At 39.1% G+C, this 24206-nt stretch overlaps 1 protein-coding gene across 4 annotated transcripts in view; it reads left to right on the plus strand.

The window, feature by feature from the left end:
* Positions 1 to 9545: 9545 nt before the first annotated feature.
* The window catches only part of yeats2 (YEATS domain containing 2), a 44090-nt gene continuing 29429 nt past the window's right edge, over positions 9546 to 24206 (plus strand). For 2 of the 4 annotated variants that reach the window (XM_051129031.1, XM_051129057.1), the window contains exons 1-11: positions 10029 to 10134; positions 10548 to 10665; positions 10738 to 10835; positions 11068 to 11160; positions 13899 to 14126; positions 15558 to 15670; positions 17967 to 18128; positions 19661 to 19772; positions 20282 to 20326; positions 21326 to 21530; positions 22892 to 23116. In XM_051129031.1, coding sequence (XP_050984988.1) covers positions 10566 to 10665; positions 10738 to 10835; positions 11068 to 11160; positions 13899 to 14126; positions 15558 to 15670; positions 17967 to 18128; positions 19661 to 19772; positions 20282 to 20326; positions 21326 to 21530; positions 22892 to 23116 — 1381 coding nt within the window. In that variant the 5' untranslated portion in view covers positions 10029 to 10134; positions 10548 to 10565. Of the gene's footprint in view, positions 9630 to 10009; positions 10135 to 10402; positions 10461 to 10547; positions 10666 to 10737; positions 10836 to 11067; positions 11161 to 13898; positions 14127 to 15557; positions 15671 to 17966; positions 18129 to 19660; positions 19773 to 20281; positions 20327 to 21325; positions 21531 to 22891; positions 23117 to 24206 lie in introns of those variants that run through there. The other 2 variants (XM_051129038.1, XM_051129046.1) reach the window with 2 other exon arrangements.

Below are 24206 nucleotides of genomic sequence, written 5' to 3' on the forward strand. Positions count from 1 at the left end.
GTTTTTTAGGTTTTTTTTTTAAATCAGGTTATTTGTGGACCAATAGCTCATGGTATCTTACCCAGTTAACACCTGGTATTTGTTAAATTTGTTAGCACTGGAGTCATGACCATTTTTGGTCAAGACTTTTATGTTAAGTCCAAACAATTTGCCCTGCACATGTAAACATGTTTCAGGTCATGCCTTGGCCCAGACTTTTTGCATTTTCTGTGCTAATCTTGAAGGGAAATCTGCAGAATGTATATAAATATTGCAAAAATCTTTCAACAGATTGGAGAGCACTATAGTGTTATTTGTTCCTGAAGACACACTCAAATATTATCCAAAATAATATATTTTAAAAATCGGTATTCTGTTGACTCCTTTTTGAAGCCGACCTCTAAAACCTGGCTTTCTTTAACCAGCAACAAAAGGCAGAACAGGAAAGAAAGACCTTTTTAACTCCTCAAGGTTTTCCGCCAATGATTCCAGCTAAAAGAAATTGTTTTTTCTGGCATGACAAATTCAATTGAATGACAAGGTTCCTTAAAGAATGAAAATATGAGATAAGACGCGACAAGCATGAAATGTGAATTCCTGTTATGTTCACCTTTTTCTTGTTCATTGTTAAGAGCAAAGCCCCTCAGGTGATGAAGGCTTTAATGTTGACATGTGGATGTGTAAAGACAGAGCTGCTTTTGTAACACAATATTTCATATTGTAACACAAAATTTCTGTTTTTTTCAACTTTTTATTTATCTAAGAATCATGAAAAAGTATCACAAATCCCAATAAATATTAAGCAGCACAACTGTTTCCAACATTGATTATAAATCAACATATTAGAATGATTTCTGAAGGATCATGTGACACTGAAGACTGGAGTAATGATGCTGAAAATTCAGCTTTGCTTCACAGGAATACATTATATTTTAAAGTAAATTAAAACAGAAAACTGTTATTTTAAATGGCAAAAATATTTCATAAAATTACATTTTTTTCTGTATTTTTGATCAGATATATACAACCTTGATGATGAGCTTAAGAAACTTCTTAAAAAAACATTTAAAATCTTACTGATCCCAAACACTTGAGCTGCAGTGTATATTTGCTTTAAAAGATGATTTATATATTACAGTAACAAAGACAGTATATTTTAAGTGTCCTATTAACACGTACGGCTACCAAAGAAAAATGAAAATTTGCTGAACACAATAATGTATTTGCCTTGATGAATTGGTTGCATTAGGCATTTAACATTTAGTGAATCTTCATATTCAAAAACAAAATGTAGTTTATATTATTTGTTTTATGATCATTTTTATTTTTACATTTTTTAAATAATTTTTGTCTTGTCTGAGGTTCAGAGTTTTTTTTTTTTAATCAGGTTATTCTCTAACCAAAACCAGCTAAAAGCCATCTCGGTCAAAAATGGGATAATGATGCTGAGTGAATGCTCTCGACACATATTATATATCCATCAAATACCTTTACTTCAAACTCACTAAAACACCAGCCTCGGCCCAATCAGTGGGGTACTTACATAGAAACCTATACATCTGAGCCTGATAAAAATGCATTTTTTAAAGAAAGACGTCAGATAGATTTAGCTGGTTTTCATCTGAACTCTTCTTTTTAAAGCCGACCTCTAAAACCTTATTTTCTTTAACAGGAACGAAAGGCAGAACAGGAAAGAAAGACCGTTCGGAGTCCTCTTAAGGTTTCCCACCACTGTTGGTAAAATCTGATTTCAGCTAAATGAAACTGCTTACTCTGGCATAACAAATTAATCTCACTTACGAGTTTCCTTAATAAATGGAAAAACGAGATAAGAAGCGACAAGCATGAAAATGTGAAGTCCTGGGGTGGACTGGCCATCGGGAGCACCAGGAGAATTCCCGGTGGCCTGGCAGCCAATTTCAATAGGGTCTGGCTGCAGACATGCACCTGCATTGTCAGACACCTGCACTCTCAGACGCCTGCAGTTCAATGTCAAATTTAACGTCGCTCCCATAGACGCGGCACCCTCACATAGTGTTAACTATTTTTTTTGTAACTTGATGAAAAGGTCATATAATACATATTATAGCGTTATAAATGTACATACATATTTGTAAAAATCAAAATATAAAAAACTTTAAAGGATTTATGACGATGATGACCGTTGAAACACGTCATCACAGGCTTGGACAAGGGGTCCATGGAGTGGAAGCGCCCAGGTGGAGCAGAGATGCAAAATTGTCCTGTTCAGGACTTCAAGTGCAGGTCAGTTACATCTTTAAAAAGACTACTATAGTTTTGTCTTTGTTTACTTAGTTAAGCATTAAACTACTAGCAAATGTTAGCAGTAGCGGTCAATTACTGCAAAATTAACACAAGGACATAATTACTATTGTAAACAGTATGAATTTTGCAAACAAATATATTCACATTGCTTCAAAACAGGTTTAGCGAGAGCTAAGACAGACAACAACGCAACCCTTATGAAAATTAACCATGGTTCTACTAAAAGTAAAACCAAAAGACATGGTTACTATAGTTAATCCATGGTAACCAGAAACAAACAATGGTTTTGTAACACTATACAGTTTCACCATGGTATTTGTAGTAAAACTCTGGTTATACAAATGGTAATCTGTGACGGAAGCGATGAGATGGAAACAATAGCAGGTAAAACCGGTTTATTGAACAGATGAGATCGATATAAAATACAATGAACAGGATGAATGAATGGGATGAATGAACTGGATGGATCTCTCAGACGGACGGTGACGCAGGGACAAGATGGCCAGAGTGATGAGGTGCGATGAATGGTGAAAATCCAGTGAAGTATAATCCAAAGACGAAATCCAGATACGAACCAACGGGCACGGACAACGACCAGGAAACTCCAGACAAACGGACACTGAAAACCACACTCAACAACATTGAACAACCATCTGACAAACAGGAGAGATTTCAGTGAGAATATATAGGGTTTGTAAATAGGCAGCAGCTGTTGAGGATAATGAGAGCAGGTGGCGAAGATAATGAGGACTAAACCAAATCAGACAAATAGCTGGGGGGAGACAAAGGGAGAACCCAAATCAGAACAATGACAAAGACCAGAAACACAAGGAGACATGTAACACACAGACATACACAAGTAAACGTGACATGAAGAACACAGTGGATTTCATGAACCGTGACAGTACCCCCTCTCCTAGGAACGCCTCCTGGCGTTCCCAGACTCCCTTAACCTGTCGATTGTAATCATCAATAAGGGAGTGATCCAGAATGTCTCTAGCAGGTACCCAACTTCTCTCCTCCGGACCGTAACCTTCCCAGTCCACCAAGTACTGGAATCCGCGTCCCCTCCGCCTAGAGTCCAGAATGCGATTAACCGAATATGTGGGTTCCCCTTCTACGAGTCGCGGCGGTGGGGGAACCGGGGCTGGCGGATTAATACGAGCAAAAAACACGGGTTTAATTTTGGATACGTGGAACACGGAATGAATTCTCCTGTACACTGGAGGAAGTTTGAGGCGGACTGCCACCGGACTAATGATCTTGGTGACAGAGAACGGGCCAATGAATTTGGGAGCAAGCTTATTAGACACGGATCGCAGAGGAATGTTCTTAGTAGGAAGCCACACTTTGGAACCAACGACATATACGGGAGGCCTAGACCGGTGGCGATCGGCTTTGGCCTTGGTGCGCGCTCCCACTTGGAGTAGAGTCTCACGGGCTCTAGTCCAAGTGCGATGACACCTCTGGACAAATGCGTGAGCGGAGGGAACCGCAACTTCGGATTCCAGACTAGGAAAAATTGGTAGCTGGTAACCTATACTACCTTTAAACGGAGACAGGCCCGTAGATGATACTGGCAATGAATTGTGGGCGTACTCCACCATCGATAGTTGTTGGCTCCATGAGGAAGGATTCTTGGAGACCAGACATCGCAACGTTCTCTCCAAATCCTGGTTGGCTCTCTCAGTTTGACCATTGCTCTGAGGATGAAACCCAGAGGACAGACTAACAGTCGCACCCAGTAATTTACAAAACTCCCGCCAAAATTTGGACACAAACTGGGGTCCTCTGTCGGAGACCACGTCCGTCGGGAGGCCATGTAACCGAAAGACGTGGTCAACGACTGTCAATGCTGTCTCCTTGGCTGAAGGTAATTTGGGCAAGGGAATAAAATGGACCGCCTTCGAGAACCGGTCCACCACGGTCAAAACTACCGTGTTACCCTGGGAGGGTGGGAGGGCGGTAACAAAATCTAGAGCGATATGGGACCAGGGTCTCGAAGGGATCGGCAGCGGTTGAAGGAGCCCATCCGGGGGTCTGTTAGAAGTCTTACCAGTGGCACAAACTGAGCAAGCCAAAACAAAACTGCGAACATCGCGAGCCATAAGTGGCCACCAAAATCGTTGCTTGACCAAATGAGCAGTGCGACTGACTCCTGGATGACAAGCCACATTGGAACAATGCCCCCACTGAATAACTTCGGACCGTAATTCCTCTGGCACAAATAAACGATTCGGTGGGCAACCGACCGGAGGCGTTACCCCTTGTAAGGCTGTTTTAACCTTCGATTTGACCTCCCATGTGAGTGTGGAGAGAATTAGTGTCTCCGGAAAAATGCACTCGGGAGTAGACGGGCGATCGGAACGGTCAAAAATACGAGACAATGAATCGGGTTTGATGTTTTTGGAATCCGGGCGGTACGAGAGGGTAAAATCAAAACGTCCGAAAAAAAGTGCCCACCGAGCCTGCCTAGAGTTCAATCTTTTAGCAGTTCTGATGTACTCCAAATTCTTATGATCGGTCCATACGATAAAAGGTACTTTCTAACCAGTGACGCCATTCTTCCAATGCTAACTTGACTGCCAACAACTCTCGATTGCCAATATCATAGTTACTTTCGGCAGGGGACAAACGATGAGAAAAAAAAAAACGCGCAGGGATGCATTCTGTCGTCTGTCGAGGAGCGTTGGGATAGCACTGCACCTACCCCCACCTCTGACGCATCGACCTCCACCACAAACTGACGTGATGGATCAGGGGTGACTAGGATGGGGGCTGAAACGAAGCGGCCCTTTAGTTTGGCAAACGCAGCCTCAGCTGCGTCTGACCACCTGAACGTAGTTCTGGGGGAGGTCAAGGCAGTCAGAGGAGAGGCTACTGAAATTGCGAATAAAACGCCGGTAGAAATTGGCGAACCCCAGAAACCTCTGTAGGGCCTTACGGGAATCTGGACTTGGCCAATCCACCACAGCCTTAACCTTTTCAGGATCCATACGCATCCCCTCAGCCGACACAATGTACCCTAAGAAAGGAACAGACTGTGCATGAAAATCGCATTTCTCCGCCTTGACAAAAAGCCCATTCTCTAGCAGCCCCTGAAGCACTTGTCGAACGTGCTGCACATGCTCCTGGAAAGATGAGGAAAAAATCAATATGTCATCCAGGTAAACATATATGAATCGATCGACCATATCTCGCAGCACGTCGTTGACGAGTGCCTGGAAGACCCCTGGGGAGTTGGACAAACCGAAGGGCATGACCAAATATTCAAAGTGCCCCCTAGGGGTGTTAAAGGCAGTCTTCCATTCATCTCCCCTCCTGATGCGGACCAAATGATAAGCATTTCTTAATCCAGTTTTGTGAAGACCGACGCTCCCTGCAACCTCTCGAAGGCTGAAGATATCAACGGCAAAGGATAAGTATTCTTTACCGTAATATTATTCAACCCCCGGTAGTCAATACAAGGTCGCAGAGAACCGTCCTTCTTCCCCACAAAAAAGAACCCCGCTCCCGCTGGAGAAGAGGAGGGTCGAATGAACCCCGCTGCTAGAGAATCAGAAATGTATTTCTCCATAGCCTCTCTCTCTGGAACTGAGAGTGAATATAATTTGCCCTTGGGCGGAGACGTACCTGGCAGTAACTCTATGGCACAGTCATAGGGACGATGTGGAGGGAGAGAAGCAGCCCGAGACTTACTGAACACCTCCTTCAGGTCTAGATACTCCGTGGGCACGTTACACAAATCCACTGCCTTCTCCTGAAACACAGAAGCAGAGACAGACGGACAAACAGACACAAGACAAGACTCATAACACTTATTGCTCCACTCCGATATAGTTTTTTGCTGCCAGTTAATCCGGGGGTTGTGTTCGGTGAGCCAAGGGTGTCCTAAAACAATGGGTGCAAGGGGGGAGTCCAAAATGTAGAATGAAATGTTCTCAGTATGATTGCCAGATACGGTGAGTGTAATGGGTTTGGTGGTGAATGATATGGTGGGCAGGGTTTGGCCATTGAGTGCGTGAACAGCGATGGTGTGTGTAAGGGGGAGAAGGGGAACTTGAGTCCGACGTGCAAAAGCGTGATCCATGAAATTACCTTCAGCCCCAGAGTCCAGAAGTGCAAAACAGTCATGTGGGTGTTCTGACCATCTTAATCTTACCGGAAGGAGCGTGGAGGTAGATGTGGATGAGGTCTTCTCAGCGGAGATCCCACCCGACAGTAGCCTCAAACTTACTGCCGGGCTGGCCCTTTTACCAGGCAGTTGTAGGCGGAGTGCCCTGACGCCCCACAGTACAATCATAAGCCCTGGGATCTCCGCCTCTCCTTCTCCTCCCGGGAAAGCCGAGCTCGTCCCACCTGCATGGGCTCGTGATCGAAGATGGGGCTGACCGCGTCTCCGCCGCTGGCTCGAGGTGTAGATCCCTCCCCAGGGGGAAGCCGAACAGGTAACCTCCGCCGTTCAGCTCGGGAGAGTCGAGCGTCTACCCGCAGCGCCAGGTCAATGAGTCCGTTGATCTCATCTTGGACGCGATCAGCCAGCCCATGCAGGAACATATCCCACTGCGCCTCCTCGTTCCACTGGCACTCCACCGCCAGGGTCCGGAACTCAATGGAGTAATCTGAAAGGGATCTCTCCCCCTGTCGGAGATCCGCCAGGACCCGCGCGGTCGCAAATCAAAGACCCTCTTCATCTCCTCGCAGAGTGCCAGGAACGAGGCACAACAAGGGTCTTGGTTCTCCCACACCGCAGTTCCCCACAGTGCTGCTCTCCCAGTCAACAGGGTGAGCACGAACCCCACCTTGCTTCGCTCCTCGAGGAACCGGCTGGGCTGTAGAGAAAAGTACATGGAGCACTTTGTTAAAAAAGCTCGGCAGAAGTTCGACTCACCACTGTAGAACTCCGGAGTTGGTAATCGGGGCTCTGACTGGGAGACAAAACTGGGTGGTACGAGTGGGGCTGGCGTGTGGTTGGCGCAGCGGGAGCTTGAAGAAGATGGACCTTTTGGGTAAGCTCGGACACCTGCGCCACAAGAGCACGAATAGCCCATCCCGACTCATTCATGCTCTTTTCTTGAGCGTCCATCCGAGAGATATTAGTCCGGATGATCTCCTCCCACGTGGGGGGAGGAGAACCTGCTGCTTCCATGGTGGGTCAGATGGTTCTGTGATGGAAGGGATGAGATGGAAACAATAGCAGGTAAAACCGGTTTATTGAACAGATGAGATCGATATAAAATACAATGAACAGGATGAATGAATGGGATGAATGAACTGGATGGATCTCTCAGACGGACGGTGACGCAGGGACAAGATGGCCAGAGTGATGAGGTGCGATGAATGGTGAAAATCCAGTGAAGTATAATCCAAAGACGAAATCCAGATACGAACCAACAGGCACGAACAACAACCAGGAAACTCCAGACAAACGGACACTGAAAACCACACTCAACAACATAGAACAACCATCTGACAAACAGGAGAGATTTCAGTGAGAATATATAGGGTGTGTAAATAGGCAGCAGCTGAATGAGAGCAGGTGGCGAAGATAATGAGGACTAAACCAAATCAGACAAATAGCTGGGGGGAGACAAAGGGAGAACCCAAATCAGAACAATGACAAAGACCAGAAACACAAGGAGACATGTAACACACAAACATACACAAGTAAACGTGACATGAAGAACACAGTGGATTTCATGAACCGTGACAGTAATCAATCTGCCAAAAAAAGGTTACTATACTTTTACCATAGGCCTAATAATACCATGGTTAATTATCCTTAGGACAAAACATGACCCATGATAATGCAAAAACATGTTCAGTTTTACGATTTTTCTATAAAATATTCAAGATGCTATTATTGTACTAATTTTGACATGTAGGCAGTGTACAACAATAACACATGGTCCTAATGTAATAACTTATTTTTTTGTCAAACATAAATGTAGGCCTATACTATGTGCGAACAAATTACAATGAGGTGGCTGTTTTGCAACAAGGTGGAGATGTGTTGATGAAAAAGTGTCAGGTCCAAGAAAATTACCGGAAAACGTGAACACACAAGAGAACAGACTAGAAAGGAAGTTCAAGAGATAACCTTTAATTATTTTGCATGGCCCCAGCCTAGGGCTTTAATCTTTCTTATGTGATAATGAAGAAAAATATTGTTGTCCGTGGTTTCAGAATTACGTGTGGGTGTATGGGATGACCTGGATGAATGTGAGGTTTCCCAGCCTGAAATTTTGTCCCAGTCCGCCCCTGGTAATGTTTGCATTTTCTTGTTCATTGTTAAGAGCAAAGCCCCTCAGGTGATGAAGGCTTTAGTGTTGACGTATGGATGTGTAAAGATAGAGCTGCTTGGAATGGATAACTTAGGTGTTATTTTAAGAGACAAGCAAAAGGTAAAGAGAGTTAAATGTGAAACTGCAAATACCTAAAAGTGGACATGGTATGAAAAATATGAGAAACATTATGTTTCTTAACATGTTTTTTTTTTTCTTTTTAATCATGGTACACAGCAGTGTTAATTTAGTAACATTTAGGTATTATTACAAATTTTATTAATATTTTGAATCAGTTTTTATTGTTTCATTTTCTGTTTTAATTTTAATTTTTTTTTCCATTTATAGTAATTTTTTTTTAAATATATGACTATATATATATTTTTTGTTTTAGTTTTAATAGCACATCAAGGTAAACTAAATTAAAATGAGAAATATTATTGAAATTTACAACAACATACAACTATCTACCATCACTAAACCACAGTCCTGCCACCGTGCCATGGTCATTTTTATAAGTATTTGAATGACAAGGGGGTGAGTACATTATCTGTAAATTTTTGTTCTGGAAATGAACTTCTCCTTTAAAGGAGAAGTCCACTTCCAAAACAAAGAGTCACATATTGTCCTCCAAGATGTTCATGTCTGCATCTTGGAAGTTCAAAAACGGGGCACCATACCAGTCCATTATTTGGAGAAAAATGCCGAAATGTTTTCCTCAAAAAACATAATTTCTTTATGACTGAAGAAAGAAAGAAATGAACATCTTGGATGATAAGGGGTGAGTACATTATCTTTTACATTTTTGCTCTGGAAGTGAACTTCTTTAAGTCTTATGGTGAGATGTTTCTGTAAATGTGGTTTTCAGCGCCACCCTTTGGTCAGGCTTGGGTATAGAATGGCCTAAATCAGTGAATTATGTTCAAAATTTCCACCAATTTTTTTAGTATACGCTGTCTCCTGGCGGACTGTATTTGTCAGAAATACACTATTGAGACTACATGTAAACAGAAGAGTTTATTTGCTCCTGACATATCCGTAAGATGAACTGAAAGTTAAATGTGTGATGTTAAGCAGCAGGTAGGTAATGTGTGTGTGTTAAAACTATTGTACTACTGAAATCTGAGGTAAAATATATAATATATATATATATATATATATATATATAAATAATTATAATAATAATAATATCTAATATAATATTGAGTTTATTAAATAAAGACCCAATAATTAAGATTTAAAATAAAGATTTATACTGTGAAAAAATAATTTAAAACAAAAAACAAATAAGTTTCAATTAAGCTACATCATTACTTTTGTTTCGTATTCATTAAAGTACTGTCAGATTTATTTATTTCCACTGTTTTCCTCTAAATATTTCCACGGACCCACTGGGGGTCTCTAGATCCTAGCTTAAAACCCTCTGATCTAGCTAGTGTAGGCCGCGCGCTCGCTGCGCTCTTTCCTGAGCGGGAACGCGCCCTGCACGAGTTCGTGTGTCCGCGCGAGACTATCGTGTGCGCGAGACCTACCGAAGCTAACGGCTAAACACCTCACCGTTAAACCCCTCACCAGCAAATTCAGCGTAGGTTAAACGTGTAAATAAACACACCGACCACTTTTGTGCGTGTTTACGTCACATTTTGCACAGTTTAGAAAAGTGTCAGTGGTGAAAGTTTTGCAATAACTGCTTAAAAAGCTGTTGTTTTGTTTAGCATAGTGTGTGTGTATGTGTGTGTATGTCAGATTAGCGGCGTCTTCTTTCTGTTTTTTTTGGTTGTTTATAAACCTCCGCAACAACTAATAGCAATTTGTCAGTGAAATACAATGACACTTGTATGCTCGTATAATAGGGCTGTGTCTCAAAACCTAGCAAGCTGCCTACCGCATTTTTAGTCATTATTAGCACAGGTAAGCAGCTAACAAGTTTTGAGACTCTATATGTGCCTGTGTAAGTTTGTTGTTGTTTATGTAACATGTTGTATACTTTGTCTGCAGTCCAGCCAATGAGTGATCATGTCTGGGGTGAAAAGGAAAATAGAGGATAAAGATCCTGACTATGAGGACATCACTCAAGTGCAGGAAAACAAGAGGAGTAAAGTGGCAGAGCAGAATGGTAAGACTAGGTTCCTAACAGTGATCTAGAGATCAAACAAGTTTTTTAATCTGCTTGTTTGGTTTTTAACAGCCCGAGAAGCTGCGGTGCAGAAGATTGAGGCGATCATCAAGGATCAGTTTTCTCTTGAGATGAAGAATAAAGAGCATGAGATCGAGGTCATTGGGCAGGTAATTGTCTATCCAGTAATCACTTTATTTCAAAACTAAGAGTGCTATTTAATCAGCAGTGTAACAAAAACTAAGAAGCTGTATTTAAGTTCAATTATGGTTACAGTGTCAACATTTAATTTAAAAGTCAAAGTATCCTGCCTTAAACATACTTGAGACAAAATAACCACCTAAAGCTCTAATACACTACATAAAAATTCAAACTATTATCTGTTTTCCTTTCTCCCCTCAGAGGCTGAATGAAGCCAGGAGAATGATGGACAAGCTCAGAGCGTGCATTGTCGCAAACTACTATGCCAATGCTGGCCAGCCTAAAGTCCCTGAGGTAATCTGTAAAGATTAGATGCATTTAGTCTATAGAGGGTTTGCACTTATGTCACGATTTGGTCAGTTACTTGGATTGCACGGTTAATGTACTACTGAATACGTTGTTTTGCTAACATATGCTATCTAATCCATGGGAAAAAAACGTGTGGAAGCAGCTAAATCATATAGAGAAGGACCTAGTAAGCAGAAAAGGGCGCAATATTTTGACAAACTAAAGTTAATAGGTGGTAAAGATACGTACGAGCAGTATTAATTAAGATATTAGCCTAATATTTCACCTGCCTGACCGGAAAGGATAAGAACAAACATGTTGTTAAGATTCTTGCTCTGGAAATGGTGGTTCAGTTTGGCCAACCATAAATGCCTTTTGTTCCTCAGACAGATTTATATATTGTTTCTCCTTGATTTGTTATAACTTTTGTGAGACTATAGTACTCCAAATGTTTCTCCCAGTCCGACCGATTAGTACAGTCCAAAACATGACAATAATTGACATTTTCAGCAGCAATAATCAGCAAACTATGTGAGTTTTGTTCGGTTCAGTGACATTGTTTACATTCAATGCCAATATGGCTGATTGATGACACATTGTGAAAACACTATATAGGGATTAGATGCATTTTGTCTATAGCAGTGGTTCTCAATTCCAGTCCTCGCGTACCACCGCTCTGCATATTTTGCATATCTCTCTTATTTAACATGTGTGATTCAGATAACCAGCTCGTTAGAAGAGAGCTTCATGCATGAACTGTGTTGAGCCGATTGCAAGGGTCCCTACAGTGCTCTTTGCTCCCTACTCCCTGACCACAGGAAGTCTTTTGAAGTTTACTTCACTTCTGAACATTCATTCACAGATTTGTGCTATGTCACCGCCTGCAGCATCTTCACACACGGATAAAACTTACTAGAAGTGTGATGTACTATACCTCTGTAAATAGATACAATTTAAATTCACACCTTGCACACTTTAATGCAGTTTGAGTGGAACATATATGCTCCCTTTGAACTGGAATCATCACGGAATATCCTGTGATGTTGACTTCGCAGAGCACTTACGGTCAAATAGAACAAATGTGAGAGATGCACACAATACTGTTCAGAGCAGTGGTAAGCAAGGACTGCAACTGAGAACCACTGGTCAATCGAGTAAAACAGTTGAGGTTCAAAAGTAAAAAATCCCATTTGTTTTCTCCATAGGGGAATTGTTTTTAAATGATCATTTATAAATGAAGAGTTCAGATGCAAAACCAGCTAAAAGGCATCTCGGTCAAAAGGGAGATAATGATAGTGAGTGAATGCTCCTGACACATAGTATATGTCCATCAAATACTTTTACTTCAAACTCCCTAAATTCCAGCCTCAGCCCAATCAAAAGTACCAGTACTTACATAGAAACCTATACAAAGTAGCCAGAAAGAAATGCTCATTTTAAAGAAATATGTTAGATGGATTTAGAAGCTTTTGCGTCTGAGCTCTTTAAATCGTTAAAGACAGGCCTTCTGTGATCAATTAGGTTGTTAATCAGTGGCATATGCCTTTGTTAGAAGTCATCAGTCAACATTATTTTAACATGGTAAAGAGCAGAATAAAAATTGTTACCCATAATTCTGCAAAAAAAATCTCCACCAATCACCAAATCACACTGGAAGAATTCATCATCTAACCACTCCCATGACGCACTGCACATCTCTCTCTCTCTCTCTCTCTCTCTCTCTCTCTCTCTCTAAAACTATTGATTTAAAAGTTAAAATTATATCATTTTTTTTAATCATTTATATTTAATTTGATTAAATCATTTGTAATGCTCTATGGGAGTGTAGTAGTTCTTTCCCTTGTTAAGTTGTTAAGTACTTTTTTCTTGTACTTTTGTATTTTGTCCAGTTTTCAAATATTTTTTGCTCTAAATAAAAGGTTGTAATGGTTTGATTTACCTTGTAGCTTAGTCATAGGTTGCTTTGGTTTATAACTTATAACTCCTAAACAAAGGCTTTTTCAATGTCTCTATGGGATTTGAATGAATGGAAAAATACTTCTGGAACCAATGTAGCTAAAAAAAAAAAATGGGCAAACACTGTTGCATTTTATAAAATACAGGCTTCCTGTATGAACAAACATCCAGGGGTCAGTTGTTCAAAAAGTTGAATCTGGATTCGAATGATCTGGATTTGGAAATCCCATGTTTTGCTATCCAGGATCAGGTAACCCATTTTACTTTTGTGCTGGTACAAATTGAACTAAATTGGACTGGATCACCCAGATCCAAATATACACTTTTTCAAATTTCTAAATCTGGATTACTGCTGCTATACAAAGCCCCTAAAGGGACATGGTGACTGGAAAAAATGCCACTGTTTTGCATTATAGTATTGCATTGCATTTACACAAGTAGCTACTTCTGACTGGTCCATCTTTGATGATTGTGCCAATGTAGTTTACGTAGTTTTATTAGCATGCTTATTATTAACATATTGTCTGTTTATTAGTACTTATAAAGTGTTTATTTTGCATTAACATATTCTACATCCCTAATCCTACCCAATACCTAAATTTAACAACCACCTCACTAACTTTTAAAAAGCAGCAGATTGGGAGTTTATTGTCTTTTGAACAACCCATTTTCAAGATGGCCAAAATCTGATCAGATTACTTTTAAGCAATTGGCCCCAGTTCTTTTGCTGCTTTGTTCACCTAACTCTTAAGCCCAGACAGTTGATTACTGATTACATTTGCTTCCAGGCCTCTAAAAGTGACCCATCTGTGCTGAACCACCCTGCCATAAAACGCTTCTTGGATTCCCCCTCCCGCTCCTCGTCTCCACTGAACCAGAATTCAGAGACGCCATCACAGGTCCAGTCTGAAACTGAGTCTCTCAGCCAGCACGGGGAGGCTGGGGAGAGGGAGACGGATAGTGGAAGAGAGGACAGCACGCCACGTGAACGACGACCTGGCAGGAACACAGGGAAGGTTAGTGGCCCACACAGTGTTAAAACTGCAAAACCCAATTGCATTAGTAGTAAAATAATTAAACTGCAAGAGGTTATAAAGGATATAAAATGAAAATTTGCTGAAAATGTACATACCCTCAGGCCATTCAAGCTGTAGATGAGTTTGTTTCTTTGTCGGAACAGATTCGTTGAAGTTTAGAATTGCATCACTTGCCCACCAATGGATTCACCTTTGCAGTGAATGGGTGCCGCCAGTCAAAATGAGAGTTCAAACAGCTGATAAAAAAAAAAACATCACAGTAATCCACAAGTAATTCATCCAGTCCAGTCCAGTCCATCAACTAATGTCTTGTAAAGTAAAAAGCTGTGTGTTGTCTAGGGATGTAACGGTATTATCAACATCATAGCAAAAGATAGCAAGACTGTCTCGATATCATCGTGGTTACGTGACGATGTGAAACGATAGGTCTTCTAGGCAAAAAGTGTAGTTTTTAAAATATATTAAAACTTCTTATTCTAACATAAAAATGTCTTTATATTTGTGTTTTGGGCCATTATGCTTTGGCACAGTATCTGTCAAACAAACTAAAACTGAAAGGACAATGTTGCTTAATCACTTTATCAGATCTGTTTTTGCTGTACGTTTCAAAGGAAGCACACGCTTAGTTCAAGCGATCAGCTCGTGATCTGGTGTTTTCAGCGCCTCAGAACGGATCAGAACACAGTGAATGCAGTGAACTTGTTTAGTTTAGTGCATGTTTGGGAACACAACAGCCACCAGTTTGATTTATTTTCGTGGCAGATGATTACAGCATTTCACTAGATTTCTAGTGAGACACATTTTTGTAAGCCTGTTTTCACTGAATCTGGAGTTTCCTTCAAAATAAAAGCTCTACTGCCATTTCTGTCAAAATAATAGCTTAAAAGTAAACTCACAAAGTGCATTAGACAGAATAATTTAACTTTAAAATGTGCAAAATTTTCAATTTTGATATCGTTACATCCCTAGTGTTGTCTGAATTATAAGAGAAATATGCACAGATCAAAAACTTTAAAAAGAAAAAGTACAAAACAGTTCTAAACAAATATGAAGGAAGCGTTATTATGGATTATGTACTGATGCTTTGTCAGAATCGACGATTTAAAGTAAAAACGTTTTTACAAACACAGCTTTTCACGCAAGTGATGTTATGCTAAATTTTAGGTGTCATGAAGCGATACAAGACATGTTTAAAAACTGCTACACAAGTACTTGTATAACAAATTTGTATTTCATATTTGTTCATTTATGTTGAAGAACAAAACATGAAAGTCTATTCAAGTAACGTTAACCCTGGATCTTATTTTACCCTTAAATTAAACATTGCAAATTTAAAACGCCTTCAGAAAATCCTGAACGATTGCATGGCTTCAGAAACAGTGACATTTTTTTCTCCATTCTTATGTGTAGGACACATTTGGCGTGCCATCATCTTTAGAGCAACATGTGACCTACCATACTACAGGAGAGGAGGCTTCTCGACTCTACATGAAGAAAACCATTGTTGTGGGCAATGTATCTAAGTATGAAGCATTATGTTTATCTCTTTGCCCTTGCTTTACAGATAGATCAGATACTGCTCATTTTAATTTAACCAGATTAGGATGATATCTGTTGCACACATAGTGTGAACCCTGGGTGATTTGGAGAACATTTAATCATTTGTTTGTAGTGTAGATCAGCTTTATTCCAACAACCAGAGGCAGTCTGGCCTAAATCTTTGTTATTGCACTAGAGAGTTTTGATTTAGCACCTCTGGGATGCTGACTGATGTTTGTGCTCTTTTTCTGAACAATGCTGCTGTGCCCTTGAGTAGGACGCCTTATTTTCGGCTCTGCAACCTTAAAGCGATAGTTCACCAAAAAATTTATATTTTGTCATCGTTCTGTTATTTTTGTCACCCTAATGTCTGTTTAAACCTATATGACTGACTTTTCTTTCGTGGAACCCAAAAGGAGAAATATCTGTCATTAAAGGGGTCATCGGATGCGAAGTTCACTTTTACATGTTGTTTGAACATTAATGTGTGCTGGCAGTGTATGTAGAAATCTACCCTATAATGATAAAAATCCATGCAGTGGTTTTTAATTAATCTGTAAAAATAATATCCCGTTTTTCAAATCGAGCCATTCTCAGATGCCTGTTGGTGTGCTGTCACACTGACAGAGGCCGCTTCCACGATAGTTGATTGACATGAGCGTCTTACCTCAGACCAGCTGTAACAGTCCGACCTCCATTGTTTTGATGCCGAAACAGGGATGTAAGTTAGACAAGAATATCTCAGATTGAGCGATTGAGGTGTTGTGTTGCTGGATGTAATAATGAACTTGGTCGTCATTTACTCCCGACATCTGAGCTGCTGAAGATGCAGTGGATTACGTTTGTTTGTGAAGGGAATGCGCCTCCCGATCTACATATATCCGTCTATGTTCGCACAAATCATTTGTGATCCAGCTTCACTTACAGCAGAAGTGAGTATAAGGGTTTTTTTTAATGAATCTTTGCGATCGCCTTTCCTAATAACGTGCCAATTAGCAAGTTTTACGACTAAACACGGCTAAATGTGGCTAAAGTAAACAGGCTCGTCACTCCACAGAGAGAAGAGAGGGGTGGGGTGAGCAGAGCTCATTTGCATTTAAAGCAACTTCAGCCAGAACAGGATGATTTTTGCAGAGCTGATTATGGCAAGGAAAAAGGGTGTTGTTTTACACTACCATTAAGAATTTTTAACCAAAGTATATTATAGACTTTTCATTAAGACCCTAAAGAATCCTATCAACTTGTGGAAAATAGGCATCTGGTGACCCCTTTAACATATCAAGGTGAAATACAGTGGCAAGACTCAGCTCTAGTATGGTCCTACATAAAATTACATGGAATAGTGTGATTGATACATTAAGAAGAATGACATGTGGTGAGTAAATGATGACAATTTTCATTCCTGGCACCAGAAAAAAACAGCTGCTGAATGAATGGTAGCAGTTTGTTATTTTGGACAGATGGTTTATGAGAAACAGTATTTATTTCTCTGAGCTTGTAATAATTTTTAAATGCATCACTTTCTCCGTAAAATCCCAGTGTTTTTTCTCTGAAACCCAATAAACCTCCACATGGTGTAAAGCAAAGCTTTAGTTTTCTCTAGGCTGTGATCTAACTTCATTTATTCTGCATTATAACACAGTCCTTGTCTACTTTAACTTATAAAATCCACTCAGAGCATGTGAGAAAAACGTGTGTGTGTCTGCATATGAGCAATGATACAAGCTCATTTTTCTCTGCCCGTGGAGCTACTAAAGATCTTTATGAGACTGTTTACTCCAGGGCCAGTGTGCTGAAAAAACTCACCATCTCAAGCTGTTTGTCTGAATAAAGAGTCTCTGAACGGCTCTGCATTCTACATTTATGTGTGTAGCAGATGCTTTTTTCCCCAAGAAACTAAAAATGAAGTACACAAATCACATTACTGAGGCAGGTAGCTGAAAATGCACTCTGCATTCTGAGCTGAAAAGAAGCTCACAACATGTGCAAATAAACTGAGCTTTTATTATTGTGCCTACTGAGTGGATACCTAGCAAATCTGCTAGCGTGTTATTACCTACTGAATCTTGAAGGAGAGTGTCATTATGAGTTTCAATATGTTTAACATATGTTTAAATATAACTGCATAGTTGGCTGTTCTGAGAATTGCTGGGAGGTTTACATTGGCTTTGTCTCTCTGTCTCATGAACAGCAAACCTTCCCCAACCAATGAGTGACTATATGTATGTTAGTATAAATTGATTTGAGTTTGAATTTTAGACGTTTTTTTCTCTCTCTCAGGTATATTGCCCCTGATAAACGTGAGGAGAACGATCAGTCCACTCACAAATGGATGGTGTATGTTCGAGGTTCCCGTAAAGAGCCCAGCATCGATCATTTTGTGAAGAAAGTCTGGTTCTTTCTGCACCCCAGCTACAAGCCTAATGACCTTGTGGAAGTCAGGTGTGTTTACTTGCCTCCCCTATTGATTGTTGTGATTGCATCACACTGTGTAGCCTTTTTGTTTTTTTTTTTTGTTTTTTTTTTTAGCATGACCGTATTTGAATATACAGTAGTTATATTTTGCATCAATTTCTGAGAATATCTTTATTAATGTAAATTGAGGTCAAAAGTTTACACACACCTTGCAGAATCTGCAAAATGTTAGTTATTTTACCAAAATAAGAGTGATCATACAAAATGCATGTTTTTTTTTTTATTTAGTTCTGACCTCAATAAGATATTTCACATAAAAGACGTTTACATAAAATCCACAGGAGAAAATAATGACCATATAATATTATAAAAATGACCCTGTTCAAAAGTTTACATACTTCTTTTTTAATACTGTGTTGTTTCCTGAATGTTCCACAGCTGTTTTTTTTTTTCAGTGTTAGTTGAGTTACATGAGTCCCTTGTTTGTCCTGAACAGTTAAAACAGCCCACTGTTCTTCTTCAGATCCCACAAATTCTTTGGCTTTTCAGCATTTTTGTGTATTTGATCCACCCTTTCCAAAAATGACTTTTTCACACTGAGTACATCTGAGGGACTCGTATACAACTATTACAGAAGGTTCAAACACTCACTGATACTCCAGAAGGGAAACCGATGCATTAAGAGCCGGGGGTGAAAACTTTTGAACAGGATGAAGATGTGTACATGTTTCCTATTTTGTCTAAATACCATTTTTTTCCATTTAGTACTGCCCTTCAGAAGCTACAGAAGATACTTACATGTTTCCCAGAAGACAAAATAAGTTCAATTTACCCTAATCTTAAAATTCTAAAAGTTTTCACCCCCGCCTTTTAATGCATTGTGTTTCCTTCTGAAGCATCAGTGAGCATTTGAACCTTGTGTAATAGTTGCATATGAGTCCCTCAGTTGTCCTCAGTGTAAAAAGATGAATCTCAAAATCATACATTCATTGTTGGAAAGGGTTTAAATACACAAAAAATGCTGAATAACCAAAGAATTTGTGGGGCCTGAAGTATTTTTCTGAAGAACAGCAGGCAGTTTAACTGTTGTGAAATATACTGTATGTAAATGTCTTTTATGAAATAGGTCAGTACTAAATTTAAAAAAAAAACATGCATTTTGTATGATCCCTCTTATTTTGTTAAAATAATTAACGTTTTGTAGATTTTGCAAGGTGTATATAAACTTTCGGCCTCAACTGTATTTATTTAAAATACATTATTTTGTAACATTACAAGTTTTTACTTTAACTTTTGATAAATTTAATGCATCCTTGCTCAACTTAAAAAAAAAAAAAAAAAAAAAAAAAAATGCTGACTGCAAATTTTCCCTATTTATGAAGATTTATTTCACAAGATTTATTTATTTATTTATTTATTTTTTTGGCTTTAAGCAAATAAGCGCACAACAGCCAGTGACCTCTAGTGGATGAGCATCCCTGTGGTGCATTTATCAAGTTTAGCCTGCTGAGATACAAAGTCTCTTTTTAAACTCTGTTTGTGTTGTTGTGTGTGTATAGTGAGCCACCATTTCACCTGACCCGTCGAGGATGGGGAGAGTTTCCGGTCCGTGTGCAGATTCACTTTAAAGATCAACGGAACAAACGTATCGACATCATCCACCACTTAAAGGTCAGACACTTACTAACTGGTTGCATACACACTCTCTTTGAACCCTTTTGATGCCCTTTTCATCTTTCCTTTTCTCTCTCTTTATCTTTCTTTGTACTTTTTTTTTATGGAAAATTCAAACAGTATATGACATCCCCTTCAGTTTGTATCAAATTTACTTCATTTCATTTGTGTGTGTGCAGATTGTGCATAATACAGTAGGCCTGTACGAATCCATTGTTTAATGTGGGGTTCTTTGAGTCTAAAGGTGAAATGGTCAATTTTATAAAGCATTCTGTCTTGATATTTCCTTTCTTCTATATCTGTTGTCACAGCAGTCCTTTTTGTTACAGGTTAAAATAACAAAGATAAAAAAATAAAACAAGATGAATCGAGCTGTCAAGAAAAAAGAATAGATTGCAGATTTAAGTACTTTTGTCCAGCCATCAACCTCTTAGATTCTCTGCAGCAGAGACTGTTGAGTGCTCTTTAATGTTTCTGTTATTTATCTTTTATTTGTTCTCCCACAGCTTGACAGAACATACACAGGTTTACAGACTTTGGGAGCTGAAACGGTAAGACACACTGAGCATCTTAATCTTTACATGAAACAGCAGCTGTGCTCATAAGTTTTCATGCCCTCCCCTCCCCCTTTTTATAAGTTTACATAATTAGGTTATTTTAAGAGATAGGGGATCCTAAAAATTGAATTTTCTTTTTATTACATACTGCTCTGCAGAAGCACAACTATCAAAAAAAAAAAAAACTGTGAACAGACGTTACTGCTCAAGGAGGCAATGTACAATATTAAGAACCAGCCATAATTTGTGTAAATTCAGTTATCATTTTGTTTTGTGGAATATATGCAAATATCTGTTTTGTTAAATAGTTGCATCAAGACTGTGTTAAATTAAAAAATAGCACCTTGCAGATTCTTGGTTATGTACACATATGTGCAGAATTACATAAGATCATTGATATAGAATCCATTTAGCACATCAAAACAGGTTGAAAGACTAAAGGGACTGTAAACCCTCTTGAGGAAACAAGAACATTGTGTATGTCTGTCAGTTACATACCTAAATGCACAAATAACAGAAGTCAAGGTTTCGGCTGTAAATATAGTGATGAAAATGTCAGTCTTCAAGAGGGCTGCAAGCACAAAACTGGAGTTATGAGTGAATGTGTCAAAAGAAGATTTATTGTTGTTGTTCACTCGTAGCAAAATAAAGAAGGGAATAAAATCTAGTTTCTGACCCTGGTGCCATAGCGTAATTAAAAGCTGTAAACTGTGTAACTGATTTTCCAAAATATGTGTACAACAAGGTGTGTAGAAAGTGATTTTTTTTTTTTTACTCTTAAGGAAAAAATAAAATGCCGAAAAAGATGAAGGTTTCTTTTAAGTTGCAGAACTCGGGGAGCAGAAAATTACTTTTCAACCAACACACAGTGAGAGTGCAGGGTTTTATAGGCTTTAAAATGATTTTGTGATGACAAGCTTTATTACAAGTGTCAAACATATCTCAATTCATCTTTAAAATGCCAGTTTTTCACTTTATGTTTTTTATTTCCAGGTAGTGGATGTTGAACTCCACAGAAACTCACTGGGTGATGACTTTATCCCTTCTGCCCCCTCATCTTCATCGTCATCATCATCTTCCTCTCATCTGCCTTTTGTGGGCGGGTCTGGTTCCTCCTCCTCCACAGCTGCCCAAGGCTGTCGGCGGCCCTCCTCTCCCTCTCAGCACACTCATGATGATCAGCCCAGCTCAGATAGAGGTACACAAATGCTTGTCCACCTAACAGGATACCAAATAGCAGGACTCTACATTTGCATTTGCAAAAAAATATTTAAGAGCACCATGTGTGATTGACCCGATCAACATATTTGTGTTTGTGCTGAGGGGAGCTTCAAAGGTTCTACGTGTTTTTGCAACATTGAGTGATGTATCACAGACATATCTCACAAACCCTTTCATAAACAAAGTGTAGAGGGAGTGTAAATATCAGATTCATTGTGCAGTGTAGAGAGCTTCGTTGATTATAACTTGGAAGTGTGAGATTGCGATGAACTAAGATGAGTGACAGCTTTTAATGATTTTCAAGGGAATTGGAAGAGAGACATTAATTTAATACAACAGTTAAATAAACAAGAAGTTAATAGTAAGTGACTTACATTGTCTGACTATAACACTATTGCCTGATTTTGCTGTTTCATTGTCAGAAATAGTCTGAAACAAGTTACAACAGAGCCGGTGCTCATTTCCATTCCATTTAGTTTATGAATGAACGTCCGTTTTTTAAATTAATCTAGTGAGTCAGTGATTCAATTTCTCATTCATAAAGACACTTGCTTTATTCTTGAATGAATCAGTCGTTCGAACAAATCAAATGAATGATATGATTCAGTAATTAAATCAGTGACTTGCCACCACCTACAGACAGATTTAGTTTCATGTTTAAATTATCTTTTCAGTTATTTAAATCATTTAATATTTCTGTATTCAAAATGTTATATTTAGAACATTAATCTCACTATGAATTTATGAATTTGATTGCACTTATGCTACCTCTGAGCCTCATTAAAGATATGAAAATACACCTACAAGCCACTTTTGTGCTCTTCTATGCCACCTCTGTAGTACAAATTAATTTTGTTAATACTAATTTCATTTGACTGGTAACTTATTCTACTTGTTCTTATTCTGTTGTTTTAATGAGAAATTTTAAAAAGCTTAAAAAATATATATTTTTTTTAAATTTGTCATAAAAGATGTCAAATAATCCCTTTAATAAAAAACCTTTAAATAAAGTTGAGAAAATGCCGTTACAAAGGTAAAAAAAAGTGTTTAAGTTTTCAGGTGCACCCAAAAACCAAAATAAGCATAGAGCCCTGCATAGTACCACAAAAGAATTATGCATTCTCACACTGTGTCTTTAAAATGAGATTATTTTTATTAATACATAGAATGTTTGCACTTTTTGCATAAGGAGTGGAAGCATACATTCCTTGCCCAAGTCACTTTTATGAAGATGCATTTTGTGTTTGTGACTTAAGTTGGTTCTTAAAGATATTTCTTGAAATTAAATGCATGCAAATTATTGATTTATAAAATTGATTGTCGTCCCTTTTATTTCAGTTCCAGGTGTGACCGTCAAGAGTGAATCGGTGCGTTCTTCGTGTTCTGAACGAAACTCACAGTCAAATAGGTCTGAGAAAATCACCATCGGTTCCCACGGAAACTCTGCCTTTCAGCCAATCACGGCCAGTTGCAAGATAATTCCACAAGGGCAAGTGCCCAGTCCCGCCGAATCACCTGGGAAATCATTCCAGCCGATCACGATGAGCTGCAAGATTGTGTCTGGTGAGTCTCACAGGTGCACAAAGAAGCTGGAGAGCAGAGCAGAGTTGAAATGCAAGCAGTAAAATTGTCTGTATACAGTCTCTTTCATGTTGCTCTGGCTTTTTTTCTGCTGGAGATTTCGATTTTTCTAGAGAAAAGGAGACTGTCAGAAAGTTGTGAAACTCCTCTGTAATGCATTATAGATTTGCTGTCAGTGTGTGACAGCAGATCTAAGAGGAGCTCAGTCTGATATGTCCTAGTATTGCCTTGCCAGACCCACTCTTGATAAAGTCTGGTCCACATTTATCTTTTTCTGACCAAGAACCACCCACTTATGCCACCATATCTCTGACATTTATGTATGATTGCTGTGTTTTGCCCCCTAGTGGCAGCCAAACTCAACTTTCGAGTTGTTCCTTGAATATATCCACAAAAAAACATATGACTGCCAAAACATCTGAAAGAAAAACAGTAGGTTTCTTAAAGGAGAAGTTCACTTCCAAAATGAAAATTTCCTGATAATTTACTCACCCCCATGTCATCCAGGATGTTCATGTCTGTCTTTCTTCTGTCGAAAAGAAATTAAGGTTTTTAAGGAAAACATTCCAGGATTTTTCTCCATATAGTGGACTTCAATGGGGATCAGTGGGTTGAAGGTCTTAATTGCAGTTTCAACGCAGCTTCAAAGGGCTTTACGCGATCCCAGCCGAGGAATAAGGATGTTATCTAGCGAATCGAATGGTCATTTTTCTACACGTGACGTAGGCGGAAGTACTGACCCAGTGTTTACAAAGCAAACAGGAACAGAAAGTCAAGCACGCTTTACAAAAAAAGGAAAAACACTGATGTCAGATGATTTTGAAGTTGGAGGAGAAAATAAGATGGAGTTTTTCACCCTTACCTACCTTTTTTAAACAAAGTACACAGATGAAGAACTAACCATGCATGACTTTACCAACTTAATTTTGTGATGCGTAAAGCTAGTGCAAGATGAGCATTTGTGGTTAAAAATTGTATCCATTTTTTTACTTTTTATTTTTTAAAGAAAACGACCAATCGTTTAGCTAGATAAGATCCTTATTCCTTGGCTGGGATCGTGCAGAGCTCTTTG

The sequence above is a fragment of the Labeo rohita genome, chromosome 2, assembly GCF_022985175.1.
Source record: "Labeo rohita strain BAU-BD-2019 chromosome 2, IGBB_LRoh.1.0, whole genome shotgun sequence".
Lineage (NCBI taxonomy): Eukaryota > Metazoa > Chordata > Actinopteri > Cypriniformes > Cyprinidae > Labeo > Labeo rohita.